This window comes from Lachancea thermotolerans (genome assembly GCF_000142805.1).
Source record: "Lachancea thermotolerans CBS 6340 chromosome H complete sequence".
Classification (NCBI taxonomy): Eukaryota; Fungi; Ascomycota; class Saccharomycetes; order Saccharomycetales; family Saccharomycetaceae; genus Lachancea; species Lachancea thermotolerans.
In genome coordinates, this window is record NC_013084.1 from 1,033,767 (window position 1) to 1,060,553 (window position 26,787).

Here is a 26,787-nt window from a genome sequence, read left to right on the forward strand (position 1 = left end):
TGCTCTTGGCTTTCGAACTTCTATAACTTTAAGTGCGTAGACTTTTGAACACTTTTTCGTACCGGAATCTCGCATGGGAGATAGACTGAACATACCCTACACTTATATATATACCTCCTTATCATGTTCAAGTTTGGTGATATTGCTGGAATTTTCTAGAAGAGAAACAGAGTGTTGATAGCACTATTTACGAAACTCTGAACATCTTGTATTTCGAAGTTTTAGAAACTTCCAACCCTTCGTAGAATGTATCATGCGAAATGAGCAAGAAAACTGACAAAGAACAAAGAGAGGCGTGCACAGAAGCTCACTGAAGATTTTCTTGATGTCAGTAATTCTTGCCTCGGCGGGATATGACCATACAATTCGCTTCTGGGAGGCCTTAACAGGCGTCTGCTCAAGAACTATCCAGCATTCCGATTCACAAGTCAATAGACTGGAAATCACCTCTGATAAAAGATTTTTAGCAGCAGCGGGTCATCTAAATGTGAGGCTATACGATATACGCACAACTAATCCTAATCCCGTCACTTCGTTCGAGGGCCATCGTGGGAATGTCACGTCGATAGCCTTTCAGCAGGAGAACAAATGGATGGTATCCTCAAGCGAGGATGGTACTATAAAAGTCTGGGACGTGCGGGCACCGTCAGTGCAGAGAAACTACAAGCACCATGCAGCGGTTAATGAGGTTGTTATACATCCTAATCAGGGTGAGTTGATCTCGTGCGATCAGGATGGCAATATAAAAATTTGGGATTTGGGAGAAAATCAATGTGTGCACCAGCTGGCTCCCGAGGATGATACTCCTCTACAGTCTCTTTCAGTGGCCAGTGATGGTTCTATGCTTGTGGCTGGCAACAACAAAGGCAATTGCTATGTTTGGCAGATGCCACACCAGACAGACGCCGCAAACCCAAGGCCAGTAACAAAGTTCCGTTCCCATGCCAAGTACATCACGCGTGTATTGCTGTCTTCGGACGTGAAGCATTTGGCAACCTGTTCTGCGGATCACACGGCTCGGGTTTGGTCTATCGATGATAACTTCCAACTTGAAACAACCCTCGATGGCCATCAGCGCTGGGTTTGGGATTGCGCTTTTAGTGCTGATTCTGCCTATCTAGTAACAGCGTGTTCGGACCACTATGTGAGGCTTTGGGATCTGTCTACACGGGAAATTGTGAGGCAATATGGTGGCCACCATAAAGGAGCAATATGTGTAGCGCTCAATGATGTGTAGCGCCCTGTAACTTAGAAAGATTAATGATTTAGGATTAATGATTACAACCGAGTATGCGAGATTACGGTCTCCGGTTTTGTTGGAAAGTTCAAAAACTACTATACAAATCGTTATTTTAATGATCGTATTCTTGAGAGGTGGGTTAGCACCATATAGTACAATCTCATCATGCACCCGCTAAAATAGCTCTTTCGTGCTACAGCTAACATGCTAGGAGGCAATTACTTTTGTTGCCATCTTTTAAAGCGGCGAGATCATAAATGTGCCAACTTCATCGCACCAATACAGCCATTCGTCTATAAAGGTTTTGATAGCCCACCATGATCCCGCGTGCTCGGAACCCATTATGCTCAATTCTCGTATGACTCCCGTAGTTACCACGTTTGTGCAGGCAATGACTACGGAAACTGGGTGATCCCTGATTTTTTTGAGAAAAGTTAAAAGTTGCGCCGCGAGCTCCATTGGAAAGTCCTCACTTATAGAATGTTCGTCGCGGTCAAAGAAGCCTTCAATCATTTGGATAATGAAAGAGGTTATCTCATTAAGAGATGCTTCATCGTTCCTGCAGCAGTAAAGTTCAGTCCGACAAATGTCCTTGACTTTAATCAATTTTTTCCAGTCCATATACATCTCTTCGCGCGAGGTTGCAGTTCTGTAAGCTTTGGACGCGCTTTTAGCTGTCCTTATGACTCTTGTGGTACGTTTAACAAGCTTAGCAAATTTCTCGGCGATTGATACCTTGTTTCTGACCATAGGAACCGGCAAGTCAATGTTGGCATTTGAAATCATTTCTGGATAGGAATGTGCAAAACTGGCCAGTTTTTCGGAAACGGAAGAGGGTAAAGTGGCAAACTCTTTTATGAATTTGAAGAGAGACTTTGCAGTAGCCTTGTGTGTTACAAGGTCTGCCTGTTGTACCCAGTCATATAAAGCCTCAGAGATGAACAAGTTGAACATTTGAGGAGAAATAGATCCGGAGCTGAACGACTCCAGGGTGTTTGTTAGAGCATCAAATTTCGCGAAACTAATGTTCTCATGCACGGTGTTGCAGTGCACTTTATACATGCATTCAAGCGATGCAGCAATGTCAATGTCAGTGTTCGGCGGCAAGTAACTGTTAATGGAAGGAATCTCGAGAGACACATTAACGTCGACAGTGGAAACATTGTGGAAAAGTTCATCTGCAATTCTCAAGCAATCCCAATGTGCGACGTCCTCCCACTTATCGCTTCGAGCCTCGTGACTCTCCTGGAAAATGGATGGGGTTTCTGAACTCAAGGCCGCAACGCCTTGTCCTTGAATCGAAGAATAAAGGCTGTTGTTGCTGCTGTTGTTCACCCCCACGTTGACATTGCTGATGTTCTGAACGTTGTTTACGCCGCCCAGATCAGAGTTGCCCAGAGAGGGAACTGGAGAGGCAGATCTCGAAGATCCGATCAAATTCAAGCCGCAGTAATGGTACTTTGATTGACCACGCATACCCAATCTCCGGGTAGTCAAATCCGGAAAGATAGTTCTGATCAGTTTACCAAGTGTCGCTTGTGACAAGGGTTTTAGGTTGTTTTGTGCGCAACAGGCTGCATATTGTGCAAAGATACGTCCTCTAGGAACAAAACTGTTCTTTTCTTCAACACAGGTGTTCATCAGCCATGTGAGTGCATAAACTTGGCGCTCGCGCTCACGAACCTGCTCAGCAGCCTGGATTTCCGACTTTGAGTGGGTTGTGGGGTCCATGTTCAAGACTGCGATTTCTGCTTCCCTGACAGTCAACGCGCACTCACTTAGAGGCCTCGCCTTGTTCTCCATTGCGAGGTCCCTCAAAATGGCTTCATTTCCATTTTTTTTGGTGGCGCCGCGGTCTTTGACCGCCTCGGAGCGTTGGTCAGAGTAGTCCAGTAATCGGCGTTTCTTCATGGAGCTGTCAGACTCCATTGTGGGCGCGAAATGTGGTTGCGGAGCGTGAAATACGGGGAACTGTTGCTGGAATCCGCGGTGCAAGTCCATGGACTTTTCGTTGAGCATCAGCTGAGGAATAGGGCTAGGCAAGTAACCTGGCCCCAAAGGTGGTGTGTAGCTTGCAGTGTATGGTGGCATGGGCTGCTGCTTATTAGCAGACATAGGTAAACCGTAATTTGGTGCGTAGCCTCGTTGCGGTTGCTGGAACGCAGCTGACAAAAAGCTGTGCTGCGTCTGATACGGCTGAGAGGCGGCAGCCAGGGGCGGTACAGAATCAGCCCGAGGCGGTATTTGCAGCACACCGGCGCCAGCAGGACCACCAGCAGAATTCGAATTTGCGCCGCTCGAGCCGCCTACGCCGCTCATCCCGCTGGCGCCACCGGTACCGCTGGTGCCACTTGACCCCGCAGACCCTGTAGACCCTGCAGAGCCGTTCTTGGTCAAGAGCGGTTGCAGTGGCGGCGGCATGGGTTTTTCGTCGCCCGCGGACGGCTGCCGGTCGCTCATGCTACGAATGATGCACTAATATGCCCGAAGTGGTTGTTTGAAAACCCACGATGTCTTTCAGTCCCTTGAATGCGACTGTTCGGTACCAAGTCTTATGTTCGCAGATGTCAGCCGATCTGCCAAAAAACACCAAAATATATTTTAGAGCCTACCAACTATCGCACTAGTGCCCGATTTGATGGGAAGGTTCCTGAGCGCTTCTTGTAGTGAGATCCGAACCTGCTTGAATCAGACCTTTTTTGCCGCTATCCTCGCCTTTGATCCTAACCTTTGTGTTCGTCGTCAACCGTTTCGTGTTCCCCTGGACAATCCAATTTCTATCTTTTGAGTTTCCAGCTCATCGCTGAAAATTTTCAGCGGTCTTCGGCTGAAGATGACAAAAAGTATATTACCCTCACATCACAGGGTTACACGTGACAGTCTATCGTAGTCATGTGTATTTCACGTGATCGGCCCAGGAAAAAGAAGTAGCTCATCTCATCGCATAAGAAAAATTTTAAGCGATGAGCTGCTCAAGCTGGTTGATGTGAGAAACTGAAGCTGTTGATAACGACAACCTCGGAGCGACTCAAAACAGGAAGTGTTAAGTTAGACATTAGTCAAGTGCTAAAGTCTTTTTCTCGAAAGGAAGTACCAAGTTTTCGCCGTCCCCTGTTAGAAACTAGAGTGCTTACGCTCATTGCATAAATTCGTCAAAATGGTAACAGGTTTGAACTCCAACCCAGAAATCTTACTCAGAAAGCGCAGAAACGCTGACAGAACCCGCTTGGAGAAGCAGGAGCTAGCGCAACGCCGTCAACAACTCAAGCAGAAGCAGGCGCGTGCGCGCAAGAACAAGTTCGAGAGAGCTGAAACCATCGTCGCTACCTCGCTTGCTACGCAGCGTGAGAAGGAGCGCATAAAGCGTGTGTCCAAGCTCGAGGCCAAGCGTGCCAAGGGCGACAACGAGCACCTAGCTTCTACGCGTGACTTTATCCTAAAGGTTCACGATAGCGATGCGGAGTCCCAAGCCCAAGGGGACCACGACGAGGAAGATGACTCTCTGCACACAGAGAAGTGCGCCTACGACGGTAAGCCTACTCTACTGTTCGTGGTGCGTATTCGCGGCCCTACAGCAGTCAAGATTCCGCAGAAGGCCCACAAGGTTCTGTCACTACTCAGGCTCTCGGAGCTGAACACAGGTGTTTTCGTGCGCTTAACAGCCCAGGTTTACCCGCTATTGAAGCTCATTGCCCCCTACATTGTCGTCGGCGAGCCTTCCCTGGCCTCCGTCCGCTCCCTGATCCACAAGAGAAGTCGTGTTTTGCAGTCTACACCAGAGGGAGAGGAGCCCAAAGAGACCATTTTGAACGACAACAACCTTGTCGAGGAGAAACTAGGCTCCGAAGGCATCATTTGTGTGGAGGACATAATCCATGAAATTGCCACGCTTGGCGAGTCATTTTCCAAGTGCAACTTCTTTCTTTTGCCATTCCGTCTAAACCGCGAAGTCTCTGGTTTCAGCGCTCTAAGCAAACTGCAAAAGATTAGGCAGAGAGAATGGCAAAAGCGTGCTTTGAAGGTCTCAAACGCGTCTACTGCTCCAATTGTCCAGGTTGACATCGATAGCTTGATCGCCAAGCTGAATTAAGCGGGCCTCTGTTATGCTTTTAGTGCTTTCGCGCAGTTTGGCCGGTACCGGCCAAAAGACTCTGTCCGACTCCGGCCAGTTTTTTTTTCCAAATCTTTTTTCCCACTTCTCAACTACTAGGAACCACGTTCCCTCTGGGGTATAAATATATGTACATTAAAGACTACAGAAAGTGATTCTGCAAGGGTTTTCTACTTGATCATCAAGTAAGCTTTCCACATTATAATTAGTTATTCCAACTTTTCACGACATGTCTGCTCCAAAAAAGATTGTTGTTTTGCCAGGTGACCACGTTGGTCAAGAGATCACTGATGAAGCTATCAAGGTTTTGAAGGCCATTTCTGAGGTTCGTTCTTCAGTGAAGTTTGAGTTCCAGCAGCATCTTATTGGTGGCGCGGCTATCGACGCCACCGGCGAGCCCCTGCCTGACGCTTCTTTGGAAGCCGCCAAGAAGGCCGATGCGGTTTTGTTGGGCGCAGTTGGTGGCCCTAAATGGGGTACTGGCGCAGTCAGACCTGAGCAAGGCCTTCTGAAAATCCGTAAAGAGTTGCAACTGTACGCCAACTTGAGACCCTGCAACTTCGCCTCAGAGTCTCTGCTGGATCTTTCTCCATTGAAGGCTGAGCACGCTCGTGGTACCGACTTTGTTGTCGTGAGAGAGCTAGTCGGTGGTATTTACTTTGGTGAGAGAAAGGAAGACGAGGGCGATGGCGTAGCTTGGGACAGTGAAAAGTATTCTGTCCCAGAGGTCCAAAGAATCACCAGAATGGCTGCCTTCTTGGCTTTGCAACACAACCCACCTCTGCCAGTTTGGTCGCTGGACAAGGCCAACGTCCTGGCTTCCTCCAGACTGTGGAGGAAAACTGTGGAGGAAACCATAAAGAATGAGTTTCCAACTCTCACTGTGCAGCACCAGTTGATTGACTCCGCTGCCATGATCATGGTCAAGAACCCAACTCAGCTGAACGGTGTTATCATCACCAACAACATGTTTGGTGACATCATCTCTGATGAAGCATCAGTCATTCCTGGATCTTTGGGTCTTCTTCCATCTGCCTCTCTGGCTTCTTTGCCTGACACTAACACCGCTTTTGGTCTGTATGAACCTTGCCATGGATCTGCTCCAGACCTGGAAAAGGGCAAGGTCAATCCGATCGCTACGATCTTGTCTGCTGCCATGATGCTGGAGTTGTCTCTAGACATGTTTGAGGAAGGAACAGCCGTTGAGGAAGCTGTGAGAAGAGTCCTCGACTCTGGTATCAGAACTGGCGACCTAAGAGGTAGCAACTCCACTCAAGAAGTCGGCGATGCTGTCGCCAAAGCTGTCAAAGAGATTTTGGCCTAAATAATAGAACAACGACTTAAGTTACGATATGAATGAATATAAACCACTAAATTGTTGAATAAATGATGGCAATTGTACAAGAGAAAACAAATCACTCCAAGTAGTTGGCTACCGGACGCGCTTGCCATTAACATATTGTCATAAACAACGCGGGGGGTATAAGCAGCAAATTTTAGCTCGAAATAACTTCAAAAAACGATAATTACATGCTTTAAGGAATTGGCTAATGACCAGACCACTCGATAGAGTTCAAGTCAATACCCTCCTTGACCATCTCCCACAGAGGCGAAAGCTCTCTCAAGAACTCAACTCTTTCTGTGATAGCCTTAATGACATAGTCGATTTCCTCGTCCGTCGTAAATCTACCTATCCCGAATCTGATGGAGGAATGTGCCATGGCATCGTCTTTTCCTAGTGCATGTAGTACATACGACGGCTCAAGTGAAGCCGAAGTACAGGCAGAGCCCGAGCTTAGTGCGATGTCTCTAAGAGCCATTAACAAGGATTCTCCTTCCACATAAGCAAAGGATACATTGACGCAACCTGGGTAACGGTGGTCTGGAGAGCCGTTTAGAGACGTGTGTTCAATAGCCAAAAGACCTTTCGTCAGCTTTTCAGAAAGCCTTTTGACATGATCTATGTCAGTTTCGTACTCTTGCTTCACTAGTCGTGCTGCTTCACCAAACCCTGCAACCAAAGAAGGAGCCAAAGTCCCAGACCTCAAGCCTCTCTCTTGGCCGCCGCCGGAAATAATAGGGTCCAGTCTAACTCTGGGCCTTCTTCTAACAAACAAGGCGCCCATACCTTTTGGACCGTAAATTTTATGTGAGGAAATCGAAAGAAGATCGATGTTCATGTCGTTAACATCTAGTGGTATTTTTCCATAAGCCTGGGCGGCGTCAGTGTGGAAAAAAACCTTATTCTTCCTGCAAATAGCACCAATCTCCTTGATAGGTTGCATGACTCCAATCTCGTTGTTTACTGCCATAACAGATACCAGACAAGTTGTAGGTTTAATCGCTGCTTCAAGTTCCTTCAAGTCCACGAGACCATACTCATCAACGTTTAAAAACGTCACGTCATAACCCTCATTTTTCATTGCCCTTGCCGCCTCTAGGACACACTTATGTTCCGTTCTCGTTGTAATGATGTGGTTCTTTGTTTTCTTGTAAAACCTGGAGACGCCCTTCAAGGCCATATTGTTTGATTCAGTGGCTCCAGATGTGAAGACTATTTCTTTGACATCTGCGTTGATAACGTCAGCAATGTGCTTGCGCGCCGTTTCCACCTCCTTGTTTGTTTCCCATCCATAGCTATGGGTATTGGAGTGCGGATTTCCATAAAGCCCTGTATAGAACTTTAGCATGGTGTCGAGAACCCGGGGGTCAGTAGGTGTCGTGGCCTGCATGTCAAGGTAGATGGGGCGGGTGCCAAAGCCTGTATTTTCCTGATATGCGTGTTTCAAAGCGGTGGAGCCTGATTCGATAACCTCCGCAGAATTCGACCTGGCCTGTGCTAAATCCTCATTCGCCTTCTGTAAGTCTGTGTGTGTTTCTAGTGGCACATCGAATGCCACTTTTGCTGTTGCATAGCCTCTGCGTGCAACGGCTCCAACTAGCCTTTGCCTGCTGAATACAGAACGCCCAAAAGATCTCAACATTTTGTAGAGCTTGTGCTTTCTTCAGTGTTGGAGAACTCGATGACTTGAATTCTGGGTTCTTAGTCATTTAATATATAATAATTAATCCAGACAATCCACCTGCTCGTGACCTACCTTTTTCTACAGAAGTCACGGCGATCAACCGGCTTTAACAGGAAATATAGCATTTAGATAAGAGGCGTGCTTCTAAAGACCCCTCAGAAAGATGAGCTGCGGTATGTTCCTGGGCTCTAAGGCACACTTGTGGGACGCTCCTCCAACCCATCTTTAAGTTTCCGCTCACTACGAACTTAGACTTTTAACGGCGCATGACAAGACGATCGCGGTAACCTAATATCACCGACAGAAACAAGGAATTATTGATTGCCAGATGCGATTGTCTGGTGTTCGCGACTTAACCGGCATCGACTTCGACAGGGCAAAATAAACAAACCAGGCTAGCGGAGATAACCCCCTCCAAGGTTACCAGAGTGAAGCGAAAAGAATTGCACTTGCTGTCGAGACTCCCGTGTGACTTTATTCATCCGCTGGCGGATAAACTAAGCTGCTTAAGTGTCAAGTTTGTTTGTTTTAAGTGCGCCTGGTTAGAGTTTATGGACATAATATGAATTATAAAAATATTAGTCCGACAATCATTATAAACAATAACTTCTAACAAAGCAACGATCAAAAATGGATAGAGCATCTTTTATAAGCTCCCTGCTTGCTGGCGCAGCAGCGGGTACCTCAACGGACTTGGTCTTTTTCCCAATTGATACCCTTAAGACCCGTTTACAGGCAGCAGGAGGCTTTTTTGCCAATGGAGGCTACCATGGAGTGTACAGGGGATTAGGAAGCGCAGTAGTAGCCAGTGCGCCGAGCGCCTCGCTTTTTTTTGTCAGTTACGATAGCATGAAGACTTACTCACGCCCTGTATTTAGCAAGCTAATATCTTCCAGCGATCAAATGGCAGAAACTGCGACGCACATGTTTTCATCCTCTGCTGGCGAAATCGCCGCGTGTATGGTGAGAGTACCGGCGGAAGTGATTAAGCAGAGAACCCAGACGCATAAGTCAGATTCTTCGTGGCAAACCTTCAAAAAGCTTCTCAAAAATGACAACGGCGAGGGTATTCGTCGTAACTTATATCGAGGGTGGTCAACTACGATTATGCGAGAAATTCCTTTTACGTGCATTCAGTTTCCACTATATGAGTACTTAAAAAAAAGGTGGGCTCAGGTTGGGAACCGTGAGCAGGTTGCCCCGTGGCAAGGGTCTTTCTGTGGTTGTTTGGCTGGCGGTGTTGCCGCCGCAACTACTACACCACTAGATGTACTGAAAACCAGACTTATGCTAAGTAAAACTTCTGTCCCTGTCTTGCACCTGGCACGAACCATCTACGCCAAAGAGGGTTGGCAAGTGTTTTTCAGTGGAGTGGGCCCACGAACAATATGGATCAGCGCTGGCGGTGCTATATTCTTGGGTGTATACGAGACGATTCACTCAATTCTTTCTTGATGATAGATCATGTATAAATTCTTTGGAAAGCCTTGATTTTATTTTCGTTTAAAGCTGCGCGAATATATCAACGCGCGCTGACTGTGACGCGTTTGCCTTGACGCCTCCTTCTTGCAAACTTCATGACAAAACTTTCGATCTTTACACCTTTAGTATTAAGTTGGTCAATAAAGGGCGCTATCTCATCTAAGTCCCATGTGGATTGTAACTTGAACAGATAGCTGAATCGCTCTTTTGGATCGTCAGGAAGGGTTTCTTTTGAGAAGTATTGTATGCAAGAGCCGAGAGGGCGGTAATAATATCCCCGCAGTGCTTTAAAGTCCAGGTCACAGCTAAAATATGGCGGGAAAAGTGACTTCCACTTAATCATAAACTCTTCTTGAGGGATCGAAGAACGAGATGCGAACTTTTTGAGCGCCTCAATGCCATACCATTGACTAATGGTTTCCTTTTGAAGCTTGAACCTGCCGCCAGGCGACCAGGAACAGAACTTTCCCAATACTGTACTGATCACTTCCTTACTAAAGGGGTTAAATTCCCCTGCCTCGCCCATGTCCTTGTTGACTGCTGCGAAAGCCTGAGGTTCATCTAGATCGTCAAAGTCAAGTGACTCTGCCATGCAACTCATTAGTGTTATGTGCAAAGCGCGTGAAATGAACTCTCTTGAAAGAATACATGCAGCTCCGTTCACAACACAGCCCCCCAACGCAGGCCATTTTTCGGCAAATTCTTCGTCGGAGCAGGGTGAACAATTTCGCAGATCTTCTAAAGACAAGCAGGCCGCATTAGAAAGGCCTGAAGCATTTGGGGCTTTGTGGGCTTCGCCAGAATATATAGGAAGCGTACTGTAGCTTATCTCGCCGGCAGTGGGACGGGGCTCTAGTTCGTAACTCTGTTTTGTAAAGCCTAAACTGAAGGTAGAGGGTTCGTTCACGCCCAGTGTAGACCAGTTCTCGGTTTGTGGCACCTCTTCTGGTACAAACTCTCTCATGATAAGCACCGTGTTAGAGTGATTTTTTTGTTTAAGGGTCCATGTGTTGGATTTGGAGCATAATACTACGGAATCGCTCTCCTTTGTAGCCTTGAAAGCCAGTTTTCCCTCGTTTTCAAGGGCTTTAAGAAGACTCGAGTCAAGCTGAAGGAGCTTATAATCAGCATCAGTGTGAAGTTTGGAGTATAGCGCTGAAGCCGGCATCTTTCGCGCCTGAGGCTCTGATGTGGCTAGGCGTTAAGATGCCAGTATTTTGAAAAATTTCCTAAAGGTAAACACCGAATCTAAAGCAGTTCGAACTTACAACGGCATGCATAATCAGGAGTTGCGCAACGAACTGTCAAGTTTATCTTCTGATCCAGGCGGAAAGCCTCAAGAAAGGTCTGGGATTAAGCTCAGATCTAACCTTTTTGCCGGGAAAGCTCCCAACCAATGGGTCCTTGATCGCACAGAGTCCGAGTGGGTTGAGAGCATATTCCCAGATGCAGCTGTCTTTCGAGGGTTTGACGAGCTGCTATGGGGCTACTTCATCATTGCAGTCTACAAAGAACCAATGCCAGGCAAGTTAAGTAGCCTGGTAGTTGATAAAATGGGTGTAACGCATTTCAATTCTGTTGACATATCGCGCGAGTCCCGCTTTCATCCCGCTATAGAGAATCTTACAGCCGAACATCAGAAGTCTAACGTGCGGAAGTGCATAGCAGCTTCAATGCTACAGAAGTTTTCGAACCTAACACCTGAAATGGTGGCCAAGATAGAACCGAATATGAAATATGATTACGACCCCACTGTTGCAGGAGACCTTGCCGACTCTTGTCAACTGGTAGGTTTTTGCTCACCCGCTGACGTAGGCAAAAGTTTGGGCCGTCTTGGCTTTCTTCAGGATCGCTATGTGGGGTCAGCCTTACTTGATGTTGTGTACGAGAACAAACAGGAGACCATTGATTCAAATAATGAACTTGTCTTTCATCTTGGAGAACAATTGGAGCAACTCTTCAATCCCTTAACGGAGTACTCTCCAGAACAGACGGAGTCGGTGTACAAACCGCCGGAAGATGATAGAGACATTGAAGAAGAAGGCTCGCTAATTGCTTCAATATGCAATGAACTTCTACAAGTTCAAACAAACTTCACACTCGTCCTTGTCGAATTTCTACAAAAGTTCCTGATACCTTTACGGATAAAAGCATCAAACGAGGAGATAGACGCATTGTCTATTCCAAAGCTAAACAGATTGTTTCCTCCCACAATTGATGAAGTGATCAGGATCAACTGCATTTTTTTAGATGCGCTTAAAGCAGCTACACCCCATGGCTCAAAAGAAGTTTTAAATGCCTGTAGCGTGACTATTCCCTACTTCTACAAGGCATATACAAGACACGAGGCAGCGACTAAAAACTTCTCTAAAGATATTAAGCTCTTTATGGCAAAGTTCAGGTCCGTAATACCAAGCTGTGATGTTTACACAGAGCTGAGAATCGAGACAATAATGAAGGGGCCACAAGAGATTATTTTAAAACTAAAACTCATTCTGGAGAGGCTCTGGTCTACCAAAAAGTGGGGAAATTACGATCTGAAGCTAGCTGAGGCTCGCTACTCTAAAGTGATTGAAATCATAGACTCTTTTGGAAACGTTGAACAGGTTTTAAGCTCCTATAGCACCAGAGTTTTTACTCCATCTGGGAAAATTCTTTCCGAACTCGCGAAAGGCTGGCCCGTTGAGTTGCAATACAAATGGCTAAAACGAAGAGTTGTGGGAGTCTTCGATGTGACAGACTCTAATGATGCTACCCAAAAGAATATTTTAGTGATTTTTAGTGATTTTATTGTCATTCTAAAAGTTTTAGACGATGAATCTTATCATGACAGCAATGCAGGAAAAAAACCGCTGCTTTCAGATATATTAATGAATTCCCTCATAAACGAAGTTCCGCTGCCACCCAAAATTCCGCAGCTTCAAGTGCTTTGTTATTCATACATTGACAATGTTTTTGCGAGTACGTTCGACGATAAGTTTATCAGAATAGACTATTTCGATGAAGAGGGTGCCAATTCCATAGCTCTCCAGATAATTTCATCTTCTGCCACCGCGTCTCAAGTTAGCGATCTGGTTTTGAAGGCGAAGATACTTGAGAAAGATACCGCCTTCCATTTATTTCGCTACTCGAATGAAGAGCTCCAAATATTTTCAACCGCGCACGAAATGAGGGCATATTCAACTGAGAACATACGATCTAGGTTCGCTTTGTTCCTAAATATTGAGCCGTCATTCTCTCCTATAAAGCAATACAACCTTGCCGCTGCTTTTTTCGCATCTATCTCTGAAAGAAAGGGTGTTAAAATCAATTTGGTTACAATAGAGGGGGCCAAAGAGGAATTCGACCTTGCTCTTGGTGAGCTGGCTGAGTTTTTGGTTCAAAAGTTGGCTGAACTATATCCAACGTACTATTCGACTGCTTCATCACCTCTTTTACCGCAATTGCTTGCAATTAACGAACAACTTGTGAGACGGATAGGCCGCCACTTCCATGATAGCGAGCATGTAGGTACCAGTTCCCAGGTAGCGCACTCACATATTGGTACTGAGGCTCAAGCATCCGAATTACACACAAAGTCTTTTGGTACCCTCACGACCTTTAGGAGTTACACAGACGACCTCAAAGACTCTGCTCCCAGGAGTAACGATAGACAGGAAATTTCAAACAGGTCAGGAAAACAGAGCAAGGCACACACACAGAGAGAGGGAGAGCAACCCGCCAACAATGGTAAAGCGCACCGCGTTAACGACAAGAAAGCTAAAAGAAATAGCATCATTTCAATTTTCACTAACCTATTCAGTAGGAGAAAAGGTAGCCAGTATCGTACAGAGCATTTAGATAAGGTTAATGATAAAGGAGTTGGTGAAGACCTTTTGAAAGGAAAATTCGGAGGGACTGAAAAAAGTGCAGTAACAAGACCCGCTTCTGCAAACAAATCTCAAAGTCGGCCTCAGCAGAAAAGGTTGGCATCTGTGATTCATAGGCCGTCTTTATTGCAAGGTGCAGCGGACCCTAAACATAATACCGCCAAATTTAAGGAGGATAAGGAAACTGAGCGACGCGAAAGTAACAAAAAGGTTGTAGATCAAGAGGTCAAAGTGGTACCTGATAGCATTGCAGGCGCCAGCTACGATTCGGGCTCTCATATAAACTCGAATCCTGGGGTCATTGAGGTGCAAAATCGTTCAAGTAGACTGGCTGCGCTAGATTATCAAGAAGGTAAGGGAGTTACTGTACATGATACATCTGTCTTAGAATCAGACCTCGCATCAGATAAAAGCGCGTGCTTTCGGGCCGAAAATGGGACTTCGATGTACGCACTTCAAGAGGCAGGCCGGGAAAGTAAAGTTTTCAACGCGGATCTATATGGAGATGTCTTGATGCAGGAGAAAGGATTTGAGAGCCCAGATTTTTTGGGGCATGATCCATCCAAATCAAACATCACCCAGCAGGCCGTGGGCGCTCAGCAGCAAGCAAAGGGCATTGATGTCGGCAAACTAGTGAATGAGGACCAGAATAGTACCACAACGCCCAAAATCTTGAAGACTACCCAAGATAAACAGAAGGCAGCAAACTGCAATATTGTGACCTCTGAAAACGAAGAACCCGACTTTTCACCAACCAAGAAAGATATATTCCCTGAAATTCAGAAACTGGCGATCAAAAATGTTCTCTTTGACAGGTCTCCATCATTCAGAGAACTTTTTGACAGTATGCGAACTGTCCTAGACGAGAGTGATGAAAGATCTAACTGGAAGATACTATCTAGTGATCCTTCTGTCAAAGAAGTTGCCTTCAGTGAATCAAAGAAAACAAATGAGACACATGCGTTCAAGAGCCTTGTGCCATCTAACAGGCCAGTCGCCGATTTGAAATTTTCCAGTTCCTCAGAAGCGCAGGAGGAAGTCTCCTCAGTTCAACATGATGACTTAGAAACCTCCGAACCTTTACGGCTCTTTGGCAATATCTCGGGCCTTTCTTCGAACATTAAGGCCGACATCGCATACAGGCCCTCAGAAATTGAAAGCACAGATAAACACAAGGACGTCAGTGGCAGATCCCCTTTCAAGGTTATTAACCACTCTCCTCCTAAAATTATACCCCTGCAATCAACCCCTTCTATTTCTTCAAAGTCAGGCGAACGTTTCAAGACAAGCGATGCATTCTTAAGTGATATTTCTTACTCGTCACTTTCAGGAAATGTTGAACCCAGACTTTTGGAATTGAGCTTCAGTTCAAAAGAAGAAACTGACTCAAAGAACCGTCACGAGTCCTCGCTTCAAAAAAGAGGCGGAAAACCGCCTTTTAACGAACAGGTATTCGATTTAAACGTTCAGCAATCAGCTAATCTCTTTGAAAAAGGGAACACAACTAAAATTGAATTCCCAGACAGCAATTTGAAGTCAACGCCAGCTAATCCTAGTTCAGCTTTGAGCAGTAAGAAGACCGCAATTCCAGATAGTGGTCCTGAAACAAACAATGTTAAGCAGACTTGTGATGCTACTGCTGAAAAGAACGATTTCCATGAAGATCAAATGTCTCGTTGTGATCTCCTTGATGATCCTGAATTCAGCACCTTTCATATGACATTCGATGGTTTAGACGAAGTTCAAGACTCCTCTGATGTTCCAAATTTCTCTAAAGACAATGAGCGAACTTCAACTCAAAAACAAATCCATTCACCCGAACCACTGTTTTATCGTTTCCCAGCCACAGCCAAGTCTAACGACACTTTTTTTTCTTGTCATGATGAAAACAGCAAGTCGAACCCATCTGGAAGACAAGCGGCTCATCATCTGACAGCTGAACAGGACGACCCCATATGGATTTCTCCAAGCAAACTTGAAATATTTGATACAAGCATGCATCCGGACGTTGGCTCTTCAAAGCCTCGGGTGCAACAAGATTATTATAAAAACGAGAGCGAGCATAAACAAAGCGAGTTCAGCCCGAAAAGCAGACGCGCGCCAGAAGAGCAGGCTTTGCTCTCTGACTCTTCCTATGCATATTTGGGGCCCCTACTCGCAGATGATAATAAAAGTGACGAATCTATTGATAGCCAAAGCCCAGTCCGTCTCCAATTCCATTCTTGATCCATCATTTGGCTCTTTAACTGATTTTGAGTGCTACCAACCGTAACTAATGCAAGCATATACAAAATAAATGTATTCTATTGAAATCCTTATGTCCCTAATGAGCGACCCCCAAATGTTACAGCTTTGGGATCTATTGGAGTACCATCCGGTGCAATGTTATTTTGCTGAAAGTTTTGTCTCATGTACTCAAGCCTTGCTTGGTCAAAATCCAGCCCATCTCGCTCGATCAGCTCCTGTATCTTTACTTTGGAATCTTCATCAAAACCCTTCCTTTGATCGCCTTGATTGTGGCTTAAAACATCAAAATTGCTTGATATAAGGCCCGCTTCAACATCTTGAGCAAACTCTTCATTAAGTTGAATCCTCGAACTCCATGAACTTCTCAAGTTGGAGGCAATATTCTTGCATTTAGCTTAGTTTTAGGTTAGTGAGATAGTTCAGTCAGAAGGAAAATGCGATAGCATACTGAGAATTTCTCTCCGCCTGAGAATTATTACCGATGCCAATATCAAAAGGCAGGGCCATAGAAGTAGCTTCATTAGGAGGAAGCTCATGTTACCCTTAACGTGATATTGACAGTATAGCGGGTACTTTAAATTGCTAGATTTTTTTACACTAAAACAAATGAAATAGACTAGGCGCTTTAAGGAAAATTGCAGCATCCGGTTGGCACTGAACACTCCATGCTAATTATATTCATTTTTATCAACTCAATTCAACTGCAAAATTGGTTTATAGAGCTTTCTAAGCGAATTTCATCCGCTTGAAGACATGCTCACCAAACAGGATGCCAATCGTGTAGAAGCTCATTGTTGACATCTAAACTGGAAATCCGTCCAGTGTTCCGAAATTTCAAGCTTTGGAAAATGCCAACTAAAGTTCATACAACTTGCATCCTTCTGAACAGCTAGCTTTCTTGTTTTTGTTCCTTTGGATTTGGCTCTCTATCCTAGAGCCCAGAACCTTCTTGATGGAACACATAATGTTAAAGAATGAAGTGTTAGTCAGTAATGAACCTTAGCTGATCTTATTTGAGCGCCTGCAGAGTTTGCAGATAGCAGTGGTCTGCCCTTTTTCAAGTCTCATGGTGAGAGTATTTACGGCGGTCAGCTCATTGGTGAACTGTCTAGTGCTCTCGCAAGAAGCCTGTTAGCACTAGGATCCAGGGGTTAGGCGAAAATGCCTTTCTTTTGCCTTTGTTTTATATTCGCGAACGTTGGCCCACCCAGTCCACTCGCTCGCTAATACTCCTCTAGCTTCGCGACGAGGATTGCTTCCATCGTACTTATGGCGTGCGTTTTGAAAGATATACCAAACTCGCTACGATTTTCTTGACTGCCGAGCGGTCTTCAGAGTTGAAACCCAAGCACACATGTTGGAGAACAGATGTAGCTCTATTTACTGTATCTAACACTTTTCAAGAATGACATACACTAATTTCCGCGGGCGTGAGCTAATTTAGAGAACCTCTTTCTCTGAACTACAATTGACTGGTGGAGCGATTGATGTCGCTCTTTATGCTGATTTGTACCTGACGTACTTACGGCCGGCGAAATTTCTTTCGAAATCTCCTATAGGGCACTCCCAAATATTAGTTGTTGTCTATTCTGTGGAACACTGTACCGGTGTAACGGAGCCTGTTGCGTCTGCGTTGGCCTATGCTTTTAGATGCGCGTTGTGAACGGCTCATCTCCTTGCAGGGAAAGGCAAAACCAGGCGTCGCGCGACCTCAGTTTCCTTATCCACCTCTTCCTCGCCGTCGAACCGAAGCTTACACGTACCATCTCTTTTGTGTCCAATTACCACAGCAGGATAGAAGGTAGTTGTCTCAGGGTACCTTGCCAGCACCTTTGTACCGCTTGGGTAGTTTGGCGTTTGATGCTTGGGAGCACTGCGCGCTGGAATTAGAATAACATCTTTCCAATTGCACTTGTACATCTGACCTGGATTGCCGAGCTCGTCAGGCTCAGGATCTCGCACTTCAAAACGCGTTCCGTCGCTTGAAATTTTGATGACCTGGCATTGAAACCACTCTCCGTCGCCGCCCTTTTTCGGCCTGTATGCTACCTCAGATTCCAAGACAATTGGTTCACTTGGATTATAAGGGCTGGTCCAGTACGATCTACCGCTGTACGACTCACTTGAACTTGGTGTCTTCGTTTCTGCCGCTTCGGCGCTCTCAGTGTTTTCTTGCACATATTTGATAACCAAATTAAGGTTGTTTGATATTGTCTCAATGAGCTCAATTGCCTTCTCTAAGTTCTGCGAGTGCGTGGTAAAAGATTCCAACTGTGTTAGTAATTGTTCTGAAGACAAATTGTGGAAATTGAGTCTTTTCTCGTTGACTAGATCATCGAAACTTGTTGTTTCATGTTTTTTTAGTAGTTCTTGAAGTGAAGATACTACTACGTCCCACTGATCGTCCATATTGTAACTTATTTGGGCGTTATTCTATTCCAGTTTACTGCGCGTCAAGCGCAACATGTGTCGCCAACATGAAGTTCGTGATTTTACATCGCTATCAACGAATGTATGGTGAAAATTTTAAGATCTGGAGGTCCTTCACAGCGCTGGGGCACTCGATGGGTAAAACACTCAGCCAAATCTCAACCCGTAAATGACTGTTTGGAGCAGCATAATTGGGCTGAGAGTACACCCCCTTGGAGGTTCCATCTCTAGCATTTTAATTCATGTTCGTTCTGCCACGAAGAAAGCTGCGGGCTCGAGAACATCCATGAAGGACTCCGCAGGTAGAAGCTTGGGACCAAAGAAGCACGAAGGTCAGAAAGTTAAGCCAGGTGAGATTCTTATGCGGCAACGTGGTACCAAGTTTTTTCCTGGTGAAAACGTCGGTATCGGCAAAGATCATACAATATTTGCCTTAGAGCCAGGTTACACACGCTACTATCTCGATCCGTTCCATCCAAAGCGTAGATTCGTTGGTGTAGCTCTATATCCAGACCTGAAGCTTCCCACTCCCCATTTTCAACCTCGCGTTAGAAGGTTTGGCCGCCAAGTGATAGGGAATCCTGAAGCTGCCAAAAAAGAAGAGAGCTCTCTATCTCGGCAGCAGTTCCTAGCAAAAGATGCTTTAATAAAAGGCATGAAAGAGCGCGAACTTAGACGGAACGCTCTGCGGGTTGAATACGCCAAAATTCTCACTGAGAAATTGCAGCTAAACTTTGAAGGTGAGCAAATGGATTTAGCCACGCTCTACTTGCTGAGAATGCGCTCCTGCATAAAGAACGGGTACAGATTACAAGACTCTCAGTATAATTCCAAGTACTTTTTAGAACAGGAGATTGCTCTCAAGGCTAAGAGGGAAGCATGGGATGATTCTACATTAAAGCATCAAATGGAAGGGCTGAACAAAGCCACCGAGAAGGTGAATACCTCTACGTCTTTTAACAACCGGTTGGAACTCACGAAATACATAAGTGAAGCCGAACGCAGAGAAAATAAAGCGAAATTCATTGAGGATCTTGCAAACACAACACTGATGACTAGAAAAGATAAGAAAAAGGTTGAGAGCATGTTTGCGGATGCGGCTGACTTTTTGTCCAGATCAGAAGAGGTTCATTTGCGGAGAAAGTTTTTGAAACCCGTAAAGCCAGAAACCGATGGCTTAGCACGTAGTGATGGGAAGAAGGCCATTTCAACGAAAAGATTTAACTACGCCAAAAGGTCAATTGAAGTTATCGTTAGGCCTAAAGCTGCTTTCCTAAGCAAGCTTTGAAAACGGGTTCACTAAAAACACTTGTACATAGAGGCATCGACATAAATATACACTGCCTTGTGGCACTCATTATTGTATCTGACTCGCTCAGTAGCCGGGGAGCAATACAGCAACAAGAATGATAATCAAGCTAGCCCGGCCTCTTATTCTGAACCTGTTCCAGCGTACGCGCGCTCAAAACTATACTAGATTTTTATGAAAAAAGCGCCTTCAAGGATGCTTCATGAGAAGTATGTGTATTATTGATGATCTTCTGTATTTTACGTAAATCATCAACTTAACAAAAGTTTGATAGCGGCTATCAACTGATCAACCAGGGGGTAGCTGAGAGAGATCAACAATCTCGCTAATTTGGTTTTCTAGCTCGTTTTCAGATTCAAGTTCCAATGGAGTTCTAGGCAGTGCCATCATTCCGCTTCTAGCAACTTCCAAGACACCAAATGGCTCCACAAGTTTCAAGAATGCTGAAATCCGAGAAGGCTTGGCACTCAATTCCACAATACAGTTTGTCTCGCTAATGTCGACCACACGGCCGCCGAAATTTCCAACCAAATTGGTTATGCTAGCAAGGTGTTCGTGTTTCAATCTCAAAGCCTCACTGAGGGGCAAGTTTGAAGGATGGAACTTCTTGCTGCGGATTTGAGCGACGGTCTCGTTTTTGCCTTCTGTGGCCTCCGAAGAGGTTTGCTCATGGTGGTGAATTAAGTCCTCGAAGTACTCAGCACCCAGTAGTGAAACACGCGCCAAAACTAATTCTCTTTTTATGATATCAGCGTTGGAGTAATCCAAGACGGCGTACACAGGCACTAGGTCCTCGATTTGACGCCTAGCCTGCTCAATGACACCATCTTGACCTTGTAAAACAATGGTCATCCTACTCAGATCCTTAACCTCGGTGTTACAAACAACCAAGGAATCAATATTGAAGCCTCTTGCAGCGAGTGTTCCACTTATCCTAGATAGAACACCTGGCTCATTTTGAACCAGGCAGTTCAGAACGTGTTGCTTCCGTGGCAAGCGTGAAGGGGAAGGGGTTTCATACAGGATCGAAGAGACTGCCGACTTTGCACTCCAGGAAGGGGTTTCCAAAGTAGGAAGAGGTGGACTAATTCTGTTCTTATGTAGCTGCTTGTAGGTCAGTGCAGACGTTGAAGACGAGCTGTGACGGACGAGAACTCTCTCGGCCGCCTTGCTCCTCAGAAACGTTCTAATCATCTTCGAGGCGCCGAAGTGTAATTTTGGATTCAATGAGACACTTACTAGACAAGTTTTATACAGCGCTATTACGACAAAATCGAAAAAATTTTTCAGATGACTCGAAAGAAAGATGAGTCTTAGCAGGCTCAAATGTTAACAGAACATACTCAAGTCGATCGCTGAGGCGGCCATTAGTACCTTGCAATCATTGTATTTGCATATCATGCATTTCTTCCAATTGCGTGTATCATCATGCTGGGAAATGTTAAAAAGAATAAAAACATTGCGCAAGCCCGGAATCGAACCGGGGGCCCATCGATGGCAACGATGGATTTTACCACTAAACCACTTGCGCTTCAATGACTTGGAAGATAATTCACATTATTCAGACATATTTAATTATCATATGACTCGAATATTGGCCCTTCCACTTTGACGGGAAACTAAGACAATCGGCAAGCAACCTCTAATTGCAACATCTTCCAAAGGGGTGTGTAAATTCGTGAGTAGTTTGTTTGATAGAAGTCTACGCGGGGAGAAAAATGGTAATCCTACCAGGCTATTTCTACCCTTAACAATTTATCACGGAAGCGAGCGTTTAAAGTAATTTTTGGCGTGCCCTGTTCGCACAGCAACTTGAATATTAGTTATTCCGTTCCGATATCGAGATCGCAGCCTTCGTTCTTATAAGAAATCGCAGCAACAATGGAATTGGTATTGCCCCATTATTCATATCTAGCAAGAGATTTCGAAATTCGTTCTCACGTAAAATGTTGATATTTTTGCAGTCATTTTAGGGTGTCCAAGATTATAGGTTGTATTCTGACCATCTCTTATCGAAAATGATTTAAATTATTAGAGAATACAAAGACTTGTTTAAAACCTTGATGCCTTTCAAGCGGGATCAACGAAAGAGCACGCCTTCAATACAATTTTGGGGATGAAAACGACTAAAGCCTTTGAAACACTCTATATGGTACAGGTAAGTTGAGGTGAAAATAGAGCTTGTTCCTCCTGATAAGATAGCACTTGCTGTACTGTAATCTGTTAAAAACGTGGGCGTTAATTATGAGTGTTAATGTTGAAATAAAAGCATGTCGCGACTTTTGGCTGCCGCGCAACTCTGGCACTGGCAATTTTCTGTAACACTTTATTATTCTCAAGATTGAGGATACGGACCGAACTAGTGAAACTATCATATAGTTTCGCGTCTTGAATAAAGATCCTTGAAAATCCTACTTCTTTTAACCATCTTTTTTCCTAATACAAAAAAGTTGAGTCCCTTTTTGGGGCCGATTCAAACATGAATGATAATACATATTTTGTGAGAACCTTTCATACTTTTCATTAAATCGCGGGGCCGATGATTCATAAACAAGACACGAATCAATGTGAGTTGATGGAGACTGCGTTTTCATCTCGGTAGCCAGTATTGAGCATACTTATACAAACAAGGCTGCTGCAGGAAAATCGCTGAGAATTTTGCACAAATATATAGCCAATGTTATCCAAAAGTTTCGCCCCGGTCGATCTGTTACTAAACTGTTTCTAGCTAGAACGACTTAGCTTTTTCAACTGCCTGCCTTAAATGTTAGATTTTATAGGGAAAAAAGCCAAAGCTATTCAGTTCTTTCTAGCCGTTGTTATTTACGGCTACTTTCTCCTGCATTATGAAGCCTTGCCAACAAAGACATCACGAATTCATATAATTTTGGAGCAGTCGAACCAAACATGTAAGAATAATTTTAAAGCCTGATGGTGCTTCGGAAACTCACTTTTTTTATTGTGGCGCACCTCTGTAGCGAACTCAGTCATAAAAAGGCATTATTTGCGTCTCTTAACTGTTATCTCATAGTTCAGGTTTGAATATATCATGAAATGCTGTGACTATTGTTCAATTTATGTTTGTATTCATGCGTCGACATTCAACATTTTGAAGAGAACAAATCGCTCAGCGCATCATAACACATAAAGACATACCCATCCAATCTCAGATGATTTCACGAAATCAGGCGGCTTACAGGATTATTCTTTGCAATACTACTAATAAAGTGCAACGTATCTGCATTGAAGGGCCATTTCATATAGCAAACACATAGGGCAACCCGCCGACTGAGCTTTACAAAAACAATTACAAATGTAGTGGGGCCTTGATTCTCCGAGTACTGTGAAGGTATCTCAGAGGCATTCAATGCGTCCACACGATCCTGGCAACACAAGGATCCACGGTTGTATCAAAAGTGTGGATCCCGCGTCAACAGGCTTTCTCTCCTCCGTTAGTAGAACCCATCATTCTATGGTTGCGTAGAGAACGTGGGGCAGAAATAGGAGGGTGCTACGTGATTGATCCTGTTAAGAGAAGCAACTTATGTATCGAGTCTATAAGCTTATAGACTCCAAACAACTGCCGCCTCTTCTATCCTTGGTGACCGACAACTTGCTAATTTTCTTAAGACGAGTTCTGATGTCCTTGTTTATATACGCGCCTTCAAATTTTCCAGGTCACAATGGTAGGGTAACGCTAACACGTTAAACCTGATGGTCTAGAATGTCACAGGGCTTCAGAAAACATACAAGACCACAAGCGAGAAACATTATTCTTGTTCATGCCAGGTTCAAATGGTTCACAATGGATGGCGAAAGTTGCTTCATGCTTTGTGGTACTCTTCTACCGGATGGCGAGCTTGGCCAGCAAAGGAGCCTCGCTAGTGAAAGGGGCTTTTAGAGTTCTTTATCAATTGTCGCTGGGCCCTTTACTGAGGCTCTTTCACTTCTTTTTCTGGTCGCCTGCAGCTATTATAACTCGAAATGTTGTCAACCTCATGTTTCTGCCTACAAACTTACCACTGATACTATTCTACAATACAACGCTTAGTGATCTCACTAAAATAAACTTGCGTCTCACTACCGTAACTATAGCGCTGAGCATACAGTATTTTGTCACCTTGATGGCATTAGGCATCCTAATTGGGGCGTACTGTGGGCTATGCTTAGGAACCTTACACAGGTGGATAAGGATTCCGGAAAAGCGCGTTGACGTTTTCGGCGGGCTGACCCGCTGGCTGTTCCCTCACACCGCGTATAGCAGCAGCGCGCCTCTTCCTAAGCCACATCCATGGCAAAGTGCTCAATACCCTTCCCCTTCAACGACATCTACTACTGTGCGAGGCGAGAAACTTCAGAGAAAGGGCTCGCGGTCTTCCATCGTGAATGTGTCAAACATGGTCTCAAAACTGCCTCACGACTTTTTTCAGCCCAAAAGCCCTCATACACCTACCCGAAGGAGTGAAAAAGCTCGCTTCGATACCTCGAAACTTTCTCCTGTTAGTACGGTCCGTGATGACGAGATTGAATCTAATTATTCGAGCGCATGGGATTTTTCAGACGAATTACCTGAAACTTTGAGGACAGAATTGACAGGAAGGGCCAGCACGTTCCCGCGACCATACGCTTCAGGAAGCGAACGACCTAGTTACTCTCAGCTAAAGCCCTTAAAAAATAATGGAATACTTTGATAGTAAGTATCATAACTTAGCATTGAAAGCATTTTTGGCAATCATCAAAATAACACTAAAAACTAAAAAACACTCACGGTGGGGGTCGAACCCACAATCTTCTGATTAGAAGTCAGACGCGTTGCCATTACGCCACGCGAGCTTTGATTGTGTTAACGGGTGCAACTTAATCATATATTCATAACAAAAAGCCACATGAGCAACCAATATATGTGGGGATTGTCATAGGAATATGGCGTTTATTGGAGAATAGTGCTGAGGAATGCTGTCATCCGCATGAGGCCCGCAACTCTTCAAAAGCAAGGAATATTTGCAGGCAGTTTTTGGCGTTCTCTCAGACTTCACACTACTAGTGTGGAAAGCATGAAAAACAGTCAGAAAGCTGCTCAATCTCGCAGAGTCTCATACACGGATGAGGTCAAACAGCAGCTGTCTAAGTTAAATGCTTGCTTCTTCTTCAGAAAGGGCGAGATCAAAATTTTGGACACTCCAAGTTGTTTCTATAACACCCTGAAACAGAAGATATCAGTTGCAAAGGATAGGATATTTTTGGCCTCCCTTTACATTGGGACCTCTGAAAGAGAACTTATTAAGTGCATTTCCGATGCCCTTGACCGCAACGCCAGTTTGAAAGTCTATTTTTTGGTAGATGGATTGCGAGGTACTAGGGAGGCTCCAAAGAGCTGCTCTGCCTCTTTGTTGTCAGAATTGCTTAGAAGCCATAAGGATCGGGTCGACATACGCTTGTACCGGACACCTGACTTGACGCCGTTTAAGGAAGCGGTGATACCTCGGAGATTTAATGAAGGAATTGGGCTCCAGCACATGAAGATCTACGGAGTCGATGACGAGGTTATCCTTTCCGGTGCCAACTTATCCAACGACTATTTTTCAAATCGACAGGATCGATATTATTTGTTCAAATCACGCAAGCTCGCTAGTTACTATTTCAAACTACACCAGCTAGTGAGCAGCATGAGTTACCAGGTACATTATTCTGAAGCTGTCCAAAAATACAAAATGATCTGGCCGCACGACAATATCGCCGTCGACCCTCGAGCCGACAAGGCAAGTTTTCTTAAAGTTTGCTCAAGCACCCTGAAAACGTTCTTGACAGATCCAGTGGACGAAACTGCTGATTATGAAGCCTTTGAGCCTAAAACTTATAGCACCAGAGTGTACCCAATTTCTCAATTTACCCCTCTATTTAGAGCTAGCCCACAGGATTACTCTACCGAAAAGCCCACGATACTTCAGATTCTGTCACACATCCCTGACGGCTCAGTTAAGTGGACGTTTACTGCTGGTTACTTTAATATGCTTCCTGAAATCAAAAGCCTCCTTTTAGGGGCACCTTGCAAAGAAGGCAACGTAATAACAGCTTCTCCGTTTGCGAATGGCTTCTATCAATCTAAGGGTGTTTCAAAGTTCCTTCCGAGCGCCTATCTACACCTTTCCGAAAAGTTTTTATCTGAAGTGCGAAATCGTGGAAAAGAGTCCCAGATTAGCCTGAACGAGTGGAAGAAAGGAATCGTCAATACACCTGGTGGATGGTCATACCATGCCAAAGGTATTTGGCTCTCAGATAATAATGAGAAAGATCAAAGACCTGCGATCACTATAGTCGGTTCTTCTAATTACACAAGGAGGGCATATTCTGTAGATTTGGAATCGAATGTTGTGTTAGTTACTGAGGATTCTGATCTCAAAGACGAGATGCAAGCTGAAATTGATCGCCTAATGTTTCACACAGAGCCGGTGACCATAGAGAACTTCAAAAATGAGCCTCAAAGACATGTGAGTTTGGGCATCCAGGCCGCAACTAGAATCATAGGGAAAAAGCTTTAGAAAGAACCGGAGTTGAACCCAACAATCCGGATCGAGTTTCAGGTCAGAGCTTAATTTCAGCGTTTAAAAGCTTCCAAGGGAGGACCCATGTTCCCCTTATCTGACTTGCAATTTCGCATTTTGAGCTTACGTGGGATTTGAGACATGTCTCCAGGGAAGTGAGCACTTATTGGCGCCAGAGTTTAACGCCCAGCGTTTCGGCTTGATCCATAATGCAATGGTAAGAGGACCGCGTAACACTAGGATATAGCTCTTGGCTGCCAATGGAAAGCAGCATGTCAACCTGAATATAGAAAAAATACTCCACCCATAGTTAAGACCGAATTTCGCATTTCACAAATTAGCGCTCACCGATCAACATTAGCAATGATCAAAGGGTAGATAGATCCCTAAGGCTTTTATGGAGGTTGTTGAAAAACAATTTGTAATTGAACCCGCTTGCGCAACGCGCTCACTAGATGAAAGCTATATGGACGTTTTCGTCTCTGCAGTCTACACAGTGCGATGCGCGTTAAAAAAAAGCACAATTGAATT

General features: G+C 44.8%; 13 protein-coding genes and 2 non-coding genes across 15 annotated transcripts; 8 read left to right on the forward strand and 7 right to left on the reverse strand.

Moving 5' to 3' along the window:
* Positions 1-325: 325 nt before the first annotated feature.
* LST8 (TOR complex subunit LST8) lies at positions 326-1,237 on the forward strand (the record flags this gene model as incomplete). Its single annotated transcript, XM_002556348.1, has 1 exon — positions 326-1,237. One exon carries the CDS (start codon positions 326-328, stop codon positions 1,235-1,237), a length of 912 nt encoding a protein of 303 aa, XP_002556394.1.
* A 240-nt stretch (positions 1,238-1,477) lies between these two features.
* On the reverse strand, positions 1,478-3,700 carry RFX1 (Rfx1p; the record flags this gene model as incomplete). Its single annotated transcript, XM_002556349.1, has 1 exon — positions 1,478-3,700. One exon carries the CDS (start codon positions 3,698-3,700, stop codon positions 1,478-1,480), a length of 2,223 nt encoding a protein of 740 aa, XP_002556395.1.
* Positions 3,701-4,397: 697 nt separating this feature from the next.
* On the forward strand, positions 4,398-5,330 carry RLP7 (Rlp7p; the record flags this gene model as incomplete). The annotated part of the gene is made up of 1 exon (XM_002556350.1): positions 4,398-5,330. The coding sequence occupies one exon, from the start codon at positions 4,398-4,400 to the stop codon at positions 5,328-5,330; it is 933 nt and encodes a 310-aa protein (XP_002556396.1).
* A 250-nt stretch (positions 5,331-5,580) lies between these two features.
* Positions 5,581-6,675, forward strand: LEU2 (3-isopropylmalate dehydrogenase; the record flags this gene model as incomplete). Its single annotated transcript, XM_002556351.1, has 1 exon — positions 5,581-6,675. The coding sequence occupies one exon, from the start codon at positions 5,581-5,583 to the stop codon at positions 6,673-6,675; it is 1,095 nt and encodes a 364-aa protein (XP_002556397.1).
* Positions 6,676-6,898: 223 nt separating this feature from the next.
* On the reverse strand, positions 6,899-8,335 carry NFS1 (cysteine desulfurase; the record flags this gene model as incomplete). The annotated part of the gene is made up of 1 exon (XM_002556352.1): positions 6,899-8,335. The coding sequence occupies one exon, from the start codon at positions 8,333-8,335 to the stop codon at positions 6,899-6,901; it is 1,437 nt and encodes a 478-aa protein (XP_002556398.1).
* Positions 8,336-9,007: 672 nt separating this feature from the next.
* PET8 (Pet8p) lies at positions 9,008-9,832 on the forward strand (the record flags this gene model as incomplete). The annotated part of the gene is made up of 1 exon (XM_002556353.1): positions 9,008-9,832. The coding sequence occupies one exon, from the start codon at positions 9,008-9,010 to the stop codon at positions 9,830-9,832; it is 825 nt and encodes a 274-aa protein (XP_002556399.1).
* Positions 9,833-9,899: 67 nt separating this feature from the next.
* Positions 9,900-11,027, reverse strand: DCC1 (Dcc1p; the record flags this gene model as incomplete). Its single annotated transcript, XM_002556354.1, has 1 exon — positions 9,900-11,027. One exon carries the CDS (start codon positions 11,025-11,027, stop codon positions 9,900-9,902), a length of 1,128 nt encoding a protein of 375 aa, XP_002556400.1.
* A 106-nt stretch (positions 11,028-11,133) lies between these two features.
* On the forward strand, positions 11,134-15,954 carry BUD3 (Bud3p; the record flags this gene model as incomplete). The annotated part of the gene is made up of 1 exon (XM_002556355.1): positions 11,134-15,954. One exon carries the CDS (start codon positions 11,134-11,136, stop codon positions 15,952-15,954), a length of 4,821 nt encoding a protein of 1,606 aa, XP_002556401.1.
* A 1,689-nt stretch (positions 15,955-17,643) lies between these two features.
* On the reverse strand, positions 17,644-18,384 carry SGF29 (Sgf29p; the record flags this gene model as incomplete). Its single annotated transcript, XM_002556356.1, has 1 exon — positions 17,644-18,384. One exon carries the CDS (start codon positions 18,382-18,384, stop codon positions 17,644-17,646), a length of 741 nt encoding a protein of 246 aa, XP_002556402.1.
* Positions 18,385-18,574: 190 nt separating this feature from the next.
* MRP7 (mitochondrial 54S ribosomal protein bL27m) lies at positions 18,575-19,693 on the forward strand (the record flags this gene model as incomplete). Its single annotated transcript, XM_002556357.1, has 1 exon — positions 18,575-19,693. The coding sequence occupies one exon, from the start codon at positions 18,575-18,577 to the stop codon at positions 19,691-19,693; it is 1,119 nt and encodes a 372-aa protein (XP_002556403.1).
* Positions 19,694-20,002: 309 nt separating this feature from the next.
* On the reverse strand, positions 20,003-20,908 carry ILV6 (acetolactate synthase regulatory subunit; the record flags this gene model as incomplete). Its single annotated transcript, XM_002556358.1, has 1 exon — positions 20,003-20,908. The coding sequence occupies one exon, from the start codon at positions 20,906-20,908 to the stop codon at positions 20,003-20,005; it is 906 nt and encodes a 301-aa protein (XP_002556404.1).
* Positions 20,909-21,174: 266 nt separating this feature from the next.
* On the reverse strand, positions 21,175-21,245 carry KLTH0H12364r. The gene has a single exon. It is a non-coding gene; the product is annotated as a tRNA-Gly (tRNA).
* A 2,251-nt stretch (positions 21,246-23,496) lies between these two features.
* LDB16 (Ldb16p) lies at positions 23,497-24,405 on the forward strand (the record flags this gene model as incomplete). The annotated part of the gene is made up of 1 exon (XM_002556359.1): positions 23,497-24,405. The coding sequence occupies one exon, from the start codon at positions 23,497-23,499 to the stop codon at positions 24,403-24,405; it is 909 nt and encodes a 302-aa protein (XP_002556405.1).
* Positions 24,406-24,475: 70 nt separating this feature from the next.
* Positions 24,476-24,547, reverse strand: KLTH0H12408r. The gene has a single exon. It is a non-coding gene; the product is annotated as a tRNA-Arg (tRNA).
* A 134-nt stretch (positions 24,548-24,681) lies between these two features.
* PGS1 (CDP-diacylglycerol--glycerol-3-phosphate 3-phosphatidyltransferase) lies at positions 24,682-26,253 on the forward strand (the record flags this gene model as incomplete). The annotated part of the gene is made up of 1 exon (XM_002556360.1): positions 24,682-26,253. One exon carries the CDS (start codon positions 24,682-24,684, stop codon positions 26,251-26,253), a length of 1,572 nt encoding a protein of 523 aa, XP_002556406.1.
* Positions 26,254-26,787: the final 534 nt, after the last annotated feature.